At 39.3% G+C, this 15331-nt stretch overlaps 2 protein-coding genes across 2 annotated transcripts in view; one reads left to right on the forward strand and one right to left on the reverse strand.

The window, feature by feature from the left end:
* The first annotated feature begins 20 nt into the window (after positions 1-20).
* On the forward strand, positions 21-6321 carry lg11h1orf131 (linkage group 11 C1orf131 homolog). The gene is made up of 9 exons (XM_049589667.1): positions 21-179; positions 2176-2358; positions 2614-2714; positions 3746-3808; positions 3933-4028; positions 4135-4221; positions 4302-4336; positions 4894-5026; positions 5950-6321. Exons 1-8 carry the CDS (start codon positions 113-115, stop codon positions 5024-5026), a joined length of 765 nt encoding a protein of 254 aa, XP_049445624.1. The 5' UTR covers positions 21-112; the 3' UTR covers positions 5950-6321.
* Positions 6322-7569: 1248 nt separating this feature from the next.
* The window catches only part of LOC125896780 (E3 ubiquitin-protein ligase TRIM9), a 73301-nt gene continuing 65539 nt past the window's right edge, over positions 7570-15331 (reverse strand). Inside the window, exon 11 of the mRNA XM_049589649.1 lies at positions 7570-14417. Within this exon, the coding sequence (XP_049445606.1) occupies positions 14370-14417 (48 nt within the window). The 3' untranslated portion in view covers positions 7570-14369. The remainder of the gene's footprint in view (positions 14418-15331) is intronic.

Here is a 15331-nt window from a genome sequence, read left to right on the forward strand (position 1 = left end):
GTAGCCGGATGTGACCAAACCGGTCGTCCCATGTGCTTTGAGTCCCGAGGAGTTACTGTTTTGTTCTCTTTTGTTCTTTCTTTTCTTTCCCTGCTTGTACCATCACCTTAAAATGAAGGGAAAGGAAGACGAAGACTGTCTGTTCCTTGAACATGTTTTGGATAAACTGTATGAGTTTGGTAAGTGCTGTTAGCTTAGCCAGAGATGCTAGCTCTACAAGCTGCTTTAAAAGGCTTGTGTCGTCTGTTAAGTCTGTCCTGTTTGTTTTACCAGGGCTCTGCTATCACGTTATAAGAGTTAGAAACAAGAATAATGTATGTGTTGACTTAATTATGCTCCTGTAACTCGGCTAAAACCATTGACCTGTCCTGACATGAATGCTAGCTGTCCCTGCTAATGTTAGCTGGCTGTCCCCAGCATGGGTCATGTAATGCATTCTCCATGGTCACTATCAGCACAATAACATCCAGTCAGTCAGTCGTTTTTATTAATTTAAATCGCAAGGGTGATTGTTTAGTTAATCTAACGTGCTGTCAAACTTTCAGACACTGTTACTTAAGCATATTATATAGCTGATAGTCTTTACCTCTGTTCTTATTGCAGCTTCTCAAATAACTCTTTTTATCTGTAGCCTGCTTACTTCTGACCTTGTGCTGCTGTGACAACAAAGTTCCCTCTCTGTAGATCAGTAAAGGCTCATTTTATTCTATCTTACTGATATTAGTGACAACTTAAGGTTTATAGTGGAAAATTAAAGAAATTCTTTGAAGTTGCTCAGGTATATGTTTCAGCTGTGTGCAAGTATTGTGCAGGACAATGTATTGATTGATGAGAAGTATTTCTCCCAGTAGTTATACAACGTTTTTGTTGTAAAAGTTGTTTGAATTACTAAATCAATCTGTGCTCTGCTGCAGTTTTCTCACCCACAGATGATACTGATTGGCATTTGTCAGTGGTTTTTGCACCCAAGGCACACCTATATTTTTATCTGTGCACAATAGCCTCTACATAATGTGTTATCGCTCTTATCACAACATAAATGTGTGTTTTTATTTACTAATATCAAATAAAAATTGTCAACCAGCCATTACTCATTAAATATTTCTTAACAATGATTCAAGTATTAATTTTAAGCTTTTTAAAATTATATTAAAGCACCAATAACATCCGTTTAAACAGGAAATAGTGTAAGATAATGTGAGAATGTGATCAAACATGTGCCAAACACTTATAATTCCCTCTCGCAAATGGTGACAAGTAGGTTCCCTGTGAGGGTTTTGTACATTAAATTACATTTAAGGTAGAATTTTGCTCTTCATTAGGAAATGGATGCGTACAGCATACTGATACAGTCAATTAATAATTCACTTATAACTTTTTATATAGGCGAGGTTGAATATTGTAATAATAATGTGTGGTTATCACAAAATCCCACGGCACGCTGTGCTGTGGCACAGCATCTGAGAACCACTGGTATCAGTGACATACAGTACACAGACACAGTGTTAAACCCCAAACCCACAAAGTCTTGGTTTCTACACATTTTTGTAAAATACACATCCTAGTAAATGATATTGATGCAACTTGATATGAGCAGCTCATGATCCTTATTGGCAACTGTGTTTATATGTTTGGCATTGTGTATAGTTTGGATTTTTTTTTTTTTTTTAAATTGATATTTTATATTTGCACTCTTTGCGTTCCCTACTTCGTTCTTCAAGTGCTGCACAACATTCAGGATAAATAAATGTCCTACTTTTCTTTTCTAATCTTACTTATGCAAGTAATACTCTTATTGGCCAATAAGTGCAGAAAAGTAATTGTTGGCAGTTTCAGGCTTCCTTCAATAATTCTAACTAAATATGTACAAAAAAGAAGATCACACAGGTATATCAGAATCTTAACATAAAAAGTTGTAAGTTCAAATAAGGAATAAAATATAACATGTTTTAAGGAAAGCACTGGACTGGACTTAATTGATAGAAGCAAGGATGGAGGAGCAGTCGTCAGGTTCCATTAAAGCAGAGAAGTTTTTATGATTTCTCATAAAATTATATTTAAATCTTATTCAGCTATTTCCAAAAAGCACAAACAAGTTAATGATGTTGACCAGAAAGTTGCAAGGATGTGAATGAGATTTATAATTCATGCTCATGTTGTTGACTGATGGTGCAGATGATGGAGCGGCATCAAAAAAGAAGCTCAAGTCTCAGAAGAAGAAGAAGAAAAGAAAAAGATGTGAGGAGGAGGAAGAGGAGTCTTCTGCTGTCAGGGATGTCTGCAGTGACACTGAGGACAACAGAGCAGATCGTGATGGTGCTGAACATCGGCAGCAACAACCAAACACTGAGCAAACAGGTGGGCAGCAAAACAATAATGCAGCTTTGCATCGTCCATCAACATATTTTGTTTCCAGGAATCATTCCAAAGGTCTCCAGATAATTTGTCATATTGATTTTTTTGAAATTCTTCCTTTAACACTTGATGGTGTCCATACATATGCACAGCTGTCATTTAAACCTTTTCAGACTCTCTACTCCTCTAGCCTCCCATCTTCAACCACTCATTTCTCCAATCCTCGTCTTATTAATGTAATATATCATGTCTTTTCAGGTCCAACCATCCATCAGGCGAGTCAGGTGGAGGTTGTGACATTCCAGGACCCCCGAAAGAAACTGAAAACCAAGCAGTCACCGGCCCCCGACAAAATGCCTGTAAGTCTATGCTACTTTGGCTCACTCTGTGTACTTTATGAAGACAAATCCTGTGGATTCAGTAAACAATATAAGCTGTTCTGTGGTGCGTTAGCTGTGCCGTGTCCTGTCCCACTGGTGGGAAAAAATGTTACTGTAGCATATTGGAAGAGGTGCATCTATAATAGCAAACTTGAGACTTGTTACAAATAGTTATTTTCCCGTTTACTGTAAAGATTTGGGCCACGTCTGTCTGTATTACCCTACACTGTGATCATGTCTCGGAGGGAAACCTTCAGTTTACCATCTTCTGTTTTTTTTTTTAAAAAAAAAAAACTTGACATTTGAGAAGCTCTATCCAGCAGAAGGTTGGCATATTTGTTTGAAAAATGACCAAAATGATTAATTGATCGAGAAAAAAGTGTTTGATTAATTTTCTGTCAATCAACAAAATTCTGAATCTACAAGTCAACATTTGTAAAACTGGCGGATTTGTGCAACCAAGGGTCACAAAAAACAATCTCAGATATGTCAGCATACTTGGAAACCTTGGTTTTACCTGTCTGAGGACTCTTTATTGGATGTATTTTCTTTAAAAAAAAACATAATTTATTTATTATATACAGCACAAAGGGAAGTTTTGTAACTGCACAAAATATATTGCCTTAAAAGATAAAACAGTGACAATGGTAATTTAATTTGTGGGCAAAGAGAGTAGATAGTGGGAGGTGATTTGAAGTTCCTCTATCCAACAAGATGAAGCATCAGGGTTAATGAAAAATTAAACTGTTGTCACCAGCACTGACAGGACAGCCTAACTTTTTTATTCTACCAAAGAGCTGTACCTCAGTTCATTTTATAACAAGTAATGTGTTTGTGCAAACGCAGAACCTGTTCCATCTCTGACATTTTGAAACCAAGCCTCCTCCATGCAGCTGTATGACCTCTACTCAACCTTCTCTGTGTATGTTCTTCTTGTCACCATACATCACTTCACTGTCTCTCTCCTCTTGTTTTTGCCGCCTTTGGTTACGTGCTGTCCTCACTTCAAGGCCCCTCAGAAGATAACAGAGAAGAAGGAAAGCAGCGAGCTAGGAGAACTCAATTTGGAAAAGGTGACAGTTTTATCCCACTTCACTGTGTGTGTTTTTTGTTGCTGCATCGCTGTCTGTAAACTACAATTTTGTGATTCTATAATTAATAGAAGCTTTATACTTTATCTGTGTTTGTTGGTTTCAGGCTCGTCTTGAAGTCCATCGGTTTGGAATCACAGGCTATAAGAAGGAGCAGCAGCGTGTGTTTGAACAAGACAGAGCCGTCATGCTGGGAGCCAGAGTATGGATAATCTTTTGTCTAAAGCGCTGCACTTATTTAATTAGCATCACAGCCTTTTGAATAGCTAAGTGACTAATTCACGACTTAATAATTATCTCTCAATCAGCCCCCCAAGAAGGACTACGTAAACTACAAGGTGCTGCAGCAGCAGATCAAAGAGAAGAAGCAGAAAGCAAAGGAGGAGGTTCAGCCGGTAAGACCTGCACCTTCCCCCACCTTAAACCAAACAATACAATGGAAATTTAAAAAATCATTCCTCCTGTTGCTCTGTAGGACCTGAAGAAAAAGAAGAAGCCGAATAAACAAAGGTGGGTGAGACGGACATTTCTGAGTATAACTGTAAACATTTTCCTCTAGGATTTAATATAAATATTAATAAACCTTTCCCACATGCCAAGTGTGAAGGAGAACTAAGATGGCTGACGCAAAAACGCAAATAGCCCTATCTAGAGCAGGTCTTTGGTTTATCTGCTCCAACGTAGATAAAAACAGCTCAATGTAAGGTGAAGAAAGCACAATTCATATTTTCAGGTGATTATGAAGTAATGAAAACATAGTTATGAATATTATATACCATTTCTGCCAATAGATACCTCTAAATCCTGCACACTGGACCTTTAATTTGGGAGACACAGGCTGAAATCAGCATGTCAGCAAATATGTGCTTTTTATAAATATTCTTGACTCTCTATATTATTAAATATTGTGCATAACTATCCATATCTAAAAAGTTCTTAAGCACTGAATAATAAACCATGATATACGGAGAGTTGAGTTGAGAGTAGAAATCAGCAGATAAATATAGTGGCTGTCTTATAGTGTCTCAGTGGTTGAAACCTGTGTTTGCTTGTGCTGCCAACTCCAGCAGGGACAAGAAGAAGGTGCCCTCAGGTTCTGGCTCCGCCCCCTCAGGTCAGGTGGGCCGCTTCAAGAACGGCATGCTGATCCTCAGCTCCAAGGAGATCCAGAAAATCAAAGGCAATAAGAGGGGCAAATAGGTGAGCATGTTGTTGTATGTTCACCTGACAATCTTAGGCCTTGTTTACACCTGGTATTAACATACATCCTGGTTGATCAGATCACAAGTACAGGTGTGAATGCATCAAATGCGTCCTTGTTGCGTCTTGAAATCTGATCGCTTCGACCACTTTCAGAGGTGGTCGGGTCCTCACATGGCCACATTCTTTCAATAGCGTGTGCACTAATGTGTCCTTGGCCACACTGAAGGATTGCCTACTCAGCTGACATCCTTGCTTATGCAACTCCCAGCCAGATAAGCAAACTTTCTGTTGCTGCTGTTACACAGGTTAGACGCAGCACAGAAGGACTGGTGTGGAGCCGCTGTCCTACCCTCAAACAGTCAGTTCAACCTCACACTGACACTGAACCAGCTCGACTCTGTCTTTAGGAGCCATGTGTACATTTATATTATGTTGATTTATCCCTTATCTCTCCTATTACGTATCATATGATGCCATGTGGATTGGACTGCAAATAATCATAGTCTGTTTATTCACTGCTCGCCTCACCGCAACCAACTGTCTTCGGTACAAAGCTCACACTCCTGCAGCAGTAGTCTCCTATGATGGTGAATTAAATGATTCAGGCTACTGTCTTTATTTGCATATAGAGAGGTTAGGTTAGATACGATCACGAGTGGTTACTTGAGACACGTGGAGATGCATTTTAGTGCCGGGTGTGAACAGGCAGACGTACAGCTTTCCACTTGTGATCAGATCAACCAAAATGCATGTTAACACCAGGTGGAAATGGGAATCAAAAGATAAAGTGACCCAAAATCAGGGAAAGTTTAGGGTTAATGTTAGAAGCATTTTAAGTTAAGGGTAAGGTTTACATCAAGTGATAAGATTTAAGGGGACTGAAAGTGATCGCTGTAAGATCCCTCTTTTTATGTTTGCAGGCGACCAATTAAATCCTCCAGGATGGGAAACCTCGAGCAGCCCAGAGGAAAACCTGGCATCCAGAACGCCATCAGTGACTCAGTTTACTGCATGACTGTTTGCAGTGTTAAGAGGAAGTGGACGAGAGCTGAATACAGCGTGCGCTGTAAGGCTGATTTCCAGAGGACTTGTCTGCAGTAAAAATAAAAAACGGTGTTCCAGGAGATAGACTGCTGAGTCAAGAATCCAATTTCCCGACCTCCAGAACGGACCCTGAACATACACACAGTGGCAGGACACTAAATGCATCAAACTGGAGACTTTTGTCAAATCATATTCCATCACAGTTAATTTATTTTGTTTTTATAAATGACCAAAAAAAACTCACACATCTGCGTTTCTGGTGTTTTTACACTGTAAAGGTTTGCAGTTACAATGCATTTCTCATATACAAACCATGTAGTCGTACAAAACATTTACATTGGCAGGAAGGGGGGGGGGTGTAACAGGACAGATGGGGGTAGTTATTAAAAAAACAAACAATGTACACACAGGTAAAGTCTTGGCAGACGTTTTCATGAAAACACACACATACAAACACTCTGAATGGACCATGAGGAAGTCGTTTCTCTCTTGTTGTGAAACCCTTACGTACACGACTTCCTGACAGCCTCGAGAAGCTGCGTTCGAGGTGTAAACATCACAGATCTCTACAGAAAACTTCTCATTTTGTGAAAGGGAGAAAAAAAGTCGATGGATTTTGAGCGATAACGACGGTGGCAGCGAAACAAGAGGTGTGATCTGGCAGTGTGCGGCTGGGTGAGGTCACAAATTCTCACACCGTTTCCTTGAAGCAGCTTTTGTGTCATTTATACATTTCAAAAAAGGACGCACATGAGGAAATATGAAGCTTATCTGCAGCACATTGTTTCAAGCTGTAAGCGAGTCTGGTTTATGTTGAAGATTTTGTAGCTGTTTGCTTTTTTTTTTTAAAACCTGCAACCCTTGGCGATTCACCATGGATATATATACTCAGTAGCCATTCAACTTCTATACTGAACAACTTGAGGGCAATATACAAAAGAAAATAAATATGTAATTAAATATATTTACAGACTTTATAGAGTAAATAAATCTGCCATTCGTAAAGTTAAATAGCTAACAGTAGTGACATGCTTTTCCCCCCAGCACCATTAAATTAAATCTCACATTCATGGGTGGGTAAGTGTTGGGGCAAAGGGACATGCCATACAAGCACTCTGACAATACCGTTTCTAGACAGGAGTGACTACAATGACTTTAGGTGTGATTTTCGTTCGTATCTGTCTTATAAAGATCTGTTTTGATTTTAATATTGCAAAAAAAAAAGTGAAAGGTGTAACCTGATTTTACCTGATACACTGTGACTCTCTGAGCCTCAACCTAACACCTTTACTTTCAGCTTCTATTCCCTCTGCACCATTTTGACACCAACACAGCCCGCAGACATGTAACCCCAAATCAGCCAGACTTTCAGATGAAGGAAATGGTTCCCCTCAGGTTATGCGATAGATGTCTCACTTTGCTCGTGGGCTTAAAATCTATTTCTGGTGACAGCAAAGTCAAACTCTGGGGATGGTTGCTCCTCTGGTGTGGGAGGTGGGAGGACGGTCAGAGGGTAAGGCTGAGCTGAGCAGCCAGAGAGCCTCACATGATGCAAATGTAGACCTGAGGCCTTGTGTCCATGGAGCGTTTTTTCTCAGAAGAGATAAAAAGCACTGAGAGGGAGCTGGGCAGTGCTTCATCCCAGGCCTTCATCAGAAAGCTGGCAGTCTGGAGCAGGTCAGGAAAAATTCCCCTTTGGCTGATAGATGTTTGCTTTCTGGGTCGAAGGAAACTAGTTCAAGTCCTGGCTTTGACACTAATGCTGCATTCATGTCATGTGGGAAAGATGGTAAATATAAATGCTAATAAGAACATTGTGGATGGTCACTAAATTTCAAATTAAATAATTTTATTTGGATTTTATTGCCTTATTTGTTGTTTGTAATGAAATACCTGCTTTTTCTGGCCACTTGGGGGCAGCAGAAACAAAACTGTGACAACACTGACATATAGAGTGCTGTAGGTTTATGTTTTCTTATAGGCTGACGCAGAAGTTGGCGCCCCCCTGGTTCCCTCCACAAAAACACCTATGGGATATTTTCACTGGATTTTGGAATACTGCAGAAAATAAGCTCTGTGGCAAACAAATGTTTATGATACTTACACCTTTTGTTCAGCAAGGTAATCTTCACAAATGAACACCAGTTTTATAATTTTTTGAAGGGTAATGCAATCACTACAAGTAAAAAGCTAATGTTAGGCTATGAATAAATTAGACCGTGGTCTCGTGACTTTAACGTCGTCACCAAAATGAGGCCAGCATCTTTTTTAAGACACCAACAAGCTTCAAAATAGAGTATAAGGGTATTTGCCGACATATTTTATATTGTAGAACACAATGTGAAAGTCTCTTAAGCTTGTGTTAACCACAGACCTTATTTCAGGTGACTCTGACATTTAAAAAAATCCATTGACTTAAAGACATGGGAACCAGGAGTGCTAAAATGCAAACTCAGTTCCAGGTTTTAGGACTTATCCTGCAGCACTCTCTTGTCACCTTTTAAATTACCAATCTATTTACACATCCAGCGGACATAGCGCATTATCACGTATTTATGTTATGTTTCTGGCCACCCACCAACCTTCTGAGATAACTATCTGGTTCAGCTGCTGAATGCTAAGTTCACCAGCTTGTCACTTACTCTATCTGTCAGCTGTTTGGAGCTGAGCAGGTAGTGTACAGCAGGTTTTAGAGCTATTTCACTGAAAACAGCTGCAGCTGAAAACGATGCTATGTGAGCAATGAGAGTGAACCAAAACAGTGAAGTTAAAGGCCAAAACAATGAGCTGAAAGATGCTAAAACGCTCCATGAAGCCAACATTAACTGCAGAATTACACAGTCATTTGATTTATTGTTATTAGGGCTGGGCAATGTACAGTATCAGTATTATATCAATGTCATGATATGAGACTCAATATCATCTTAGATTTTAATAGAAGAAGATATGCTTTATTAATCCCCAAGGGGAAATTCAGTTTTTATCACTCTGTAGTCATATACATACAGGCCCGGAATACACACATGCACAGACAGGACCTATACATGCATTACATGTGGAGATGTCAAAGCAAGGGGGGCTTGCAGTTGGGGGTTTAGTGCCCAGGAGGGGGACTGGCACCTCTCCAGCTGCCAGTCCACAGTCTATACCTGGTACGAACATGGACTTGGACCAGCGACCCTCTGGTTCCTAACCCAGGTCCCTGTGGACTGACTTACTGCCGTCCCCAATAGATTAAATATCATAATATCTCAAGTGTTGTCTCTTCCTGGTTTTAAGGGCTGCGTTTCAGTTAAGTGATTTAATTGAATGAAAATCTTGTGTAAATATTTTGTGAAAGCACCAATATTCAACCCTACAATATCGTCGCAATATCAATATTGAGGAACATGGGCAAAAATATTGTGATATCTGATTTTCTACATATCGCCCAGCCCTAACTGTTAATATAAAAATGTAGGTGTGAACTTTCCCACATACTTTGAATGCAGCATCAAGTGCAAAAACCCAGGTAAGATGCTGTAGTTGACATATCAAAATGGTGGCCTAATATACCTGCCGTTTGCTGTTCTGGGGTGCAAATGGGAAAACAATCTAGGTAAGAGTTTTGATTCATAAAAATACATAATCCCATCCACATTTCCATTGTCTTTGATAATTAAAACATGAAGTAAAAAAGAAGGGTAATATTTACCTATTATTTAAGTATCACTAATTACTACTCTAGTGCTCTACAATTAAATTTAAACAGAAGGTAACCACAGGCTAACACATTTTATAATATTTCTGCTGTTGTATTGAAAATAGACGTCACTAATTCCAGTAAGAAATACCTACTTTTATTTACTGTATATCTGTTCAGTCACCTGGCATATTTAAAGTTTGTGTGGAACTAATAATCTAAATTAAATATGTTGTGTTAGGTGACATTTAAGTGCTGCCTGCATTCATAATAATCTGTAAACGTATATAAAAACCTGTAGAAATGTAAATGACTGCTATTTCATGTCCCTGATTAAATGTTTGAATATCATGAGATAGTTGATGATACAAGTTATAGTAGGAGCTCGTCAGGCAACACGTTTGCCGACAGCTTTTTTTAAAGTCAGCGTTTAAAGGTCTGAAAACACAGTCGGTTAAATGTAACAAGAGGATCAGTTCATCAATCCTGTTGTCGCTACCGTCCACCAGCAGAGGGCGAGCTGTCGTAGCAGTTGGCTTTAACATCACTCATTGCAAAGACAGTAATACAGTACACTATTTACAGTACAGCTTCAGATATTTTGTAAACTTGTTCGACGCTTAATCCATGCTTAATATCACAGGTCATAATCATAACTCACATGTCACTATTTACATTTGTTTGTGGATCTTCACTCACACGTAAACCCAATCTTTGTATGGCAGGTGTGTCTCTCACACTCACAACGTTATAGGGAATAGAAATATTTCACCTATCATAATAAATATTAAATGAATTCAGAAGCAAACTTCTCCATCCTCTGCTGCATTCGAGATATAATCCACATGGGTAATGTGTGGTAAAACATCTGATATCCGTAGTCACAGTGGTTTGGTTGAATTTTGAAGCTACTGTCCTCTACAGGCTGCCATATCCAATCCCTGATGAGAAGCATAGCAGCAAACGTAGCTTTTACCTGATGTGACTTTTCAAGATCATTTTCAGCCCAACACATTAAAGGTGCCTGAAATGGATATCTACAGAGAGACTGAGTGATGAGCACAGAATAAAATTACCATGAGACAACTGCACTTTTCTCATCGACTTCTGATGTATTATAGTAGCTGTTGGACTTATAAAACAAAATAAGGTTTGGCTCAGTTCCATTTCATTTCAGCATCTTCGGACATTCATCCCTCAAGGTGAAAACATTTCCTCTTGAGATAAATGTGATTGCGAGCCTGGGAGAGGCTGCAGGGAAAACATGGAGGCAGGAAATGCTCCTGCAGGCAACCAATCAACCTTGTTCCTTCATTTTGATTCATTCAACAGGACAAGGTACAAACTGTTTGCACACCATTTTGTAGTTTGGGCACCCAAATTAACACAAGCTCTCGTGTTTTTATTTAAAGCTGCAGGCAGAGTTTAACCTCTGACCTCATTGACACACCAGTGGTTTAGTCACTGCTGATGCTGATTATTCAGCCCCAGAGAGCTTAATTTAAAATTCAAGTGGAGATCTCAAAGATTACAAAAATATGCCGGACTGAATGTTTGGAAATGTTTATAACATGATTCACAAGATAAAACATGGAGTCTTGGGAATATAATGTATGCAGAGTATAATGATGCTGTCAGTCAGGGTGAATAAGAGGATTTTAACCTTACAGTTACTTATGGGGAATTAAAGCGGGAAAACTGGATGTTAAGCGGTAAATCTGATTTTAATTCCCAAAGAAACTAATTTCAGTCACTCAAAGAATCAATGAATGAATGAATTTAGTTTATGGCATGCAATGCATATTGCTAATAGCAAATATGTCAGACTGGAGGAACATGACAGACTCGAAATTGGAACTGATGTCATTTAAGCTCTTAAACACTAAGACTTTGCTGTGTAGGTCCTCTGTATATGAACTACTGCCTTTTCACTCGCTTTTTATACAGCGTTATCAAGTCCTTTGTGCACTGTTTGTACATGCTAGCATGCATTTGAGTCAATAATCCAAAGAGAAACTTAATTTTTACATTTGTAGGGAAATGTAGCTGTCTGTTCTTTCTATAAATGTAAAGGAATAGTTTGACATTTTGTAAAATACGCTTATTAGATGAGTTAGACAAGAAGATTGATACCACTCTCAGCTTAGCTTAGCATAAAGAGTGGAAATCAAGGCTATTCAATGAAGGCTAGGACACAGCCTTTGATGCCGTGGAGGTTTGGGGTATGACACATGCACAATGTAACTGGAGCTGCAATGTTGGAGGGTTACGGCAGACATTGCTAGAAACACAAAAATGTTGTCCACTCAGGTGCTCTTTGGCTGCGCTCTCTTAATCCTCCTTGGGTGGGTTCGGCCTTAGAGAACTTTTTGGCTAGGCTTGAACGGATGGCAGCTGACCTACAATAGAACATTTTCATATCGACAGCATTTGCTTATGGGCTTTTATTAAGGAATTTTTCACTAATGGCAGAATTGTTATTCTCACCCATATCTTCATTTTTTGTATAAAATATATTCTGACTCAGCGCCAACTGCCAATGCCTCAGCCTCAGTGGAATTAATCATCCCCATGTTCCCAGTTTACTTTTCCCAGTTGTACTCCAATAATATGACCTGATTTCGCCACGACGACTCCTCTTTATAATGTCCTTGGTGGAAATGAGGAAACAGCTAGCCTGACTCTGTCAAAAGGTAAAACTAGAATTGTCGACTCGTGCTTGTTTGCCTCCACGAACCCGCGAAGTTTATAGTTTCAGTTTACATCCATGTCTGTGAAAATATGGTGAAAGCATAGAAAATCTATACAATCAGCACAGTTTCAAGGTGGACACCCAAGATTAGTGGCACCACTTCAGTATCTGCCCAAATGTCTCCCCTTCTGTTCCTGAGATATGATGTTGAGTAATGGCCAGAAAAGTGTTTTTGCAGAACATTATGATGTCACAGTGAGGTTGACCTTTGACCTTTTGAATATAAAATGTCATCATTTCATAGTTATATTCTATTAGACATTCGTGTAAAAATTTGTCATAATCAGCTTAAGAATTCTTGAGTTAGGGCCAAAAACATGTTTTGTGAGGTCACAGTGACCTTTGACCTTAAACCACCAAGTTCTAATCAGTTGATTCTTGAGTCCAAGTGGACGTTTGTGCCAAATTTGAGAAAACTTACGTAAGGCCTTCTTAAATATTGCATTCACAAGAATGAGGCAGATGCAAGGTCACAGTGACTTTGACCTTGGACCATCAAAATCAAATTAGTTCATCATTGAGTCCAAGTGGACATTTGTGCCAAATTTGAAGAAATTCCCTCAAGGCATAGTTGAAATATCGTGTTCACAAGAATGGGACGGATGAACAGACGGACTACACGAAAACATAATGCTTCATCGCCATTATGCTCGCCATAAAAAGTGTAAACCTTTAACCAGTTTAGGAGGCAAAATTAAGTTTGCGGCTCACCTCATTTGGTCTCTGCTGAGTCTTTCCCTTTTATTCAACCAATTGAGGCAGACACATGTAGGGTAAATAAACTGTGACTGTTAAATCCCAGTCTACCAGAAATTCAACTTAATTTCTCCCTTTTCAAAAATTACGATGACAGCCACTTAAAATCCCCCAAACAATCCTAATCAAGACACCACCGACTGCAAAAAAAATGCACCAAAATAAATTTAGACAGCAGATCTGTCACATTACTGAAAAATGAAATGGAATTGAGCCCAATCCTTCCCAGCTTTTGACCTCAGTGTGTAAACCACTTTGACAGCAGCACCAAACAATCTTTATGCCACTTTGTATGCAATAGAGAAAAAGTAAAAAAACAGAGAAGGCAGTGTTGTTGGAGCCACAATTGGGATAAAAATGTGCACCGAAAGCGCAGCTTTTAAATATTTCATGACTGAAACATCCCACGGTGCCGCAACAACCCCTACAAAACACTCCCTTCATCTGGTTTTACCTTGTGAGCTGTAAAGACACCTGAGAGAGAAGCATCAATAAGCACTGCTGAATCGTTTCTCCCTCGCCTCCCAGAAGCACCTCGTTGTTGTGGACTTTTTAAAACTGATGGTGATGTTATTTTTATTCTTTAAATTAATCGTTAAAAAGCTCAGAAAATTTCAAATAGAGAAACTGAAGCACAACATCATTTCACTGCACAGTGTGGGAGTCTTTACCATTGATTCTGTCAGAGTGAGAGGGTCGATTATTTTAGTCTCAGGCCTCCAGGAGAGGTTTCAGGCTGCATTTTCCTTTTTGTTAAAATTTCTGGAAGGTACAAGCTGGAATAATAAGATTTATGTTGTTAGTATCCTGGGCAAAAACTGGGATATGAAAAAAGTATGGCGATCCACAGTAAGTCCCGTCATCTCTGTTGTGACATCCATCATCAATCATCATGTATAGCCAATAATAACCCAGATTTTAATCCTTTGTTGCAAATTATGGAGCAGGGTTTCACACTGAAGTATATCCAAGACAAAGGGCACCTTGAGACGAATGGGAGATGGGTAAATCCCATCTGATGTGACTGGATAAGGTTCACGTGGGAGCGAACTGCATATGACATCGTTGGTTTGTATCTCAGCGCGCTCAGAGGGAGGTGGGATCTCCTACTGTTTGGTATTCTTTGGCACCTCCAGGCCCGTCACTAAGGTCACCTGAAAGGGACAAACAGAGCAAACACTCAGTGAGACTGAGGACAGACTGAAGAGACATGCATAATTGCTAAGCTTCATCTGGGGAACACACGGGTAGTTTAATTTAGGGAAGACACATGTGAACACTTGAGTTTTTAAAGCACTGTTGACAATGAGTTGGACTTAGCTAGCATTCATTTGGCAGCTAGCTGGATTAAGCCATATTCAGTGTATACTTGAATTTAAGGGATAGTGTCTTTTGAAGTGGGTTTGTACAGGGTACCCATCAGTATATAGCATATAGTAGATGTCAGTTGGCACACCCCCAGTTTGGAGAAGCAGGCTGGAGTCTGAAACTGAAGCTAAGCAATGTACTGCTGTGGATGGGTCAGCAACAAAACGTTTTTTAACCACATAAAATAAGTCCCATCTAAAACAACCAAAGTCAGTTAAAGTGTACACTATATTTATAGTAGTATTGTCACTGATTCTCCTTAACATCAGACAGTGATTTCCAACTGGAAAAGTAAGCCATTATGTAGTTCTAGATATTATTGTCTTTATAGCCAGACTCCATTAAGAGAAACAGTGATTTAACTAAATGCTAAATACAGGAGCTGCTTCTCTACCACTGCCTTGAACAGTTAGTTGGTTTGTGTTATTGTGGGACCTTGGTGTTTAAAAGGGTTAGTTCTGATTCACCAAAGTCACACAATAACACAAACTAACTAACTGAGCAAAGCAGCGGTAGACCAGCTGCTTTCGTGTTTAGCATGCTAAAATTGTTGTTTTTGTCAGTGGAGTCTGGTGGCTTTGACGAGAGCACAATTGGGTGTTTTTCCTGTCAGAACAGGCTGCCTGATGGAGAGGTAAAGCAGTGAAAAAAAAACTGTTTTTAGGTAGGATTTTTTAGGAGGCTAAAATACATTTTGTTG

Source organism: Epinephelus fuscoguttatus, linkage group LG11 (assembly GCF_011397635.1).
Source record: "Epinephelus fuscoguttatus linkage group LG11, E.fuscoguttatus.final_Chr_v1".
Classification (NCBI taxonomy): Eukaryota; Metazoa; Chordata; class Actinopteri; order Perciformes; family Serranidae; genus Epinephelus; species Epinephelus fuscoguttatus.

Excerpts from the sequence above, each read along its gene's own strand:
- lg11h1orf131 (XM_049589667.1), top strand. The coding sequence starts at position 113 with ATGAAGGGAAAGGAAGACGAAGACTGTCTGTTCCTTGAACATGTTTTG. Across the intron at positions 3,809-3,932 it reads GAGAACTCAATTTGGAAAAG|GCTCGTCTTGAAGTCCATCG; the intron begins GTGACAGTTTTA and ends TGTTGGTTTCAG. Across the intron at positions 4,222-4,301 it reads CAAAGGAGGAGGTTCAGCCG|GACCTGAAGAAAAAGAAGAA; the intron begins GTAAGACCTGCA and ends GTTGCTCTGTAG.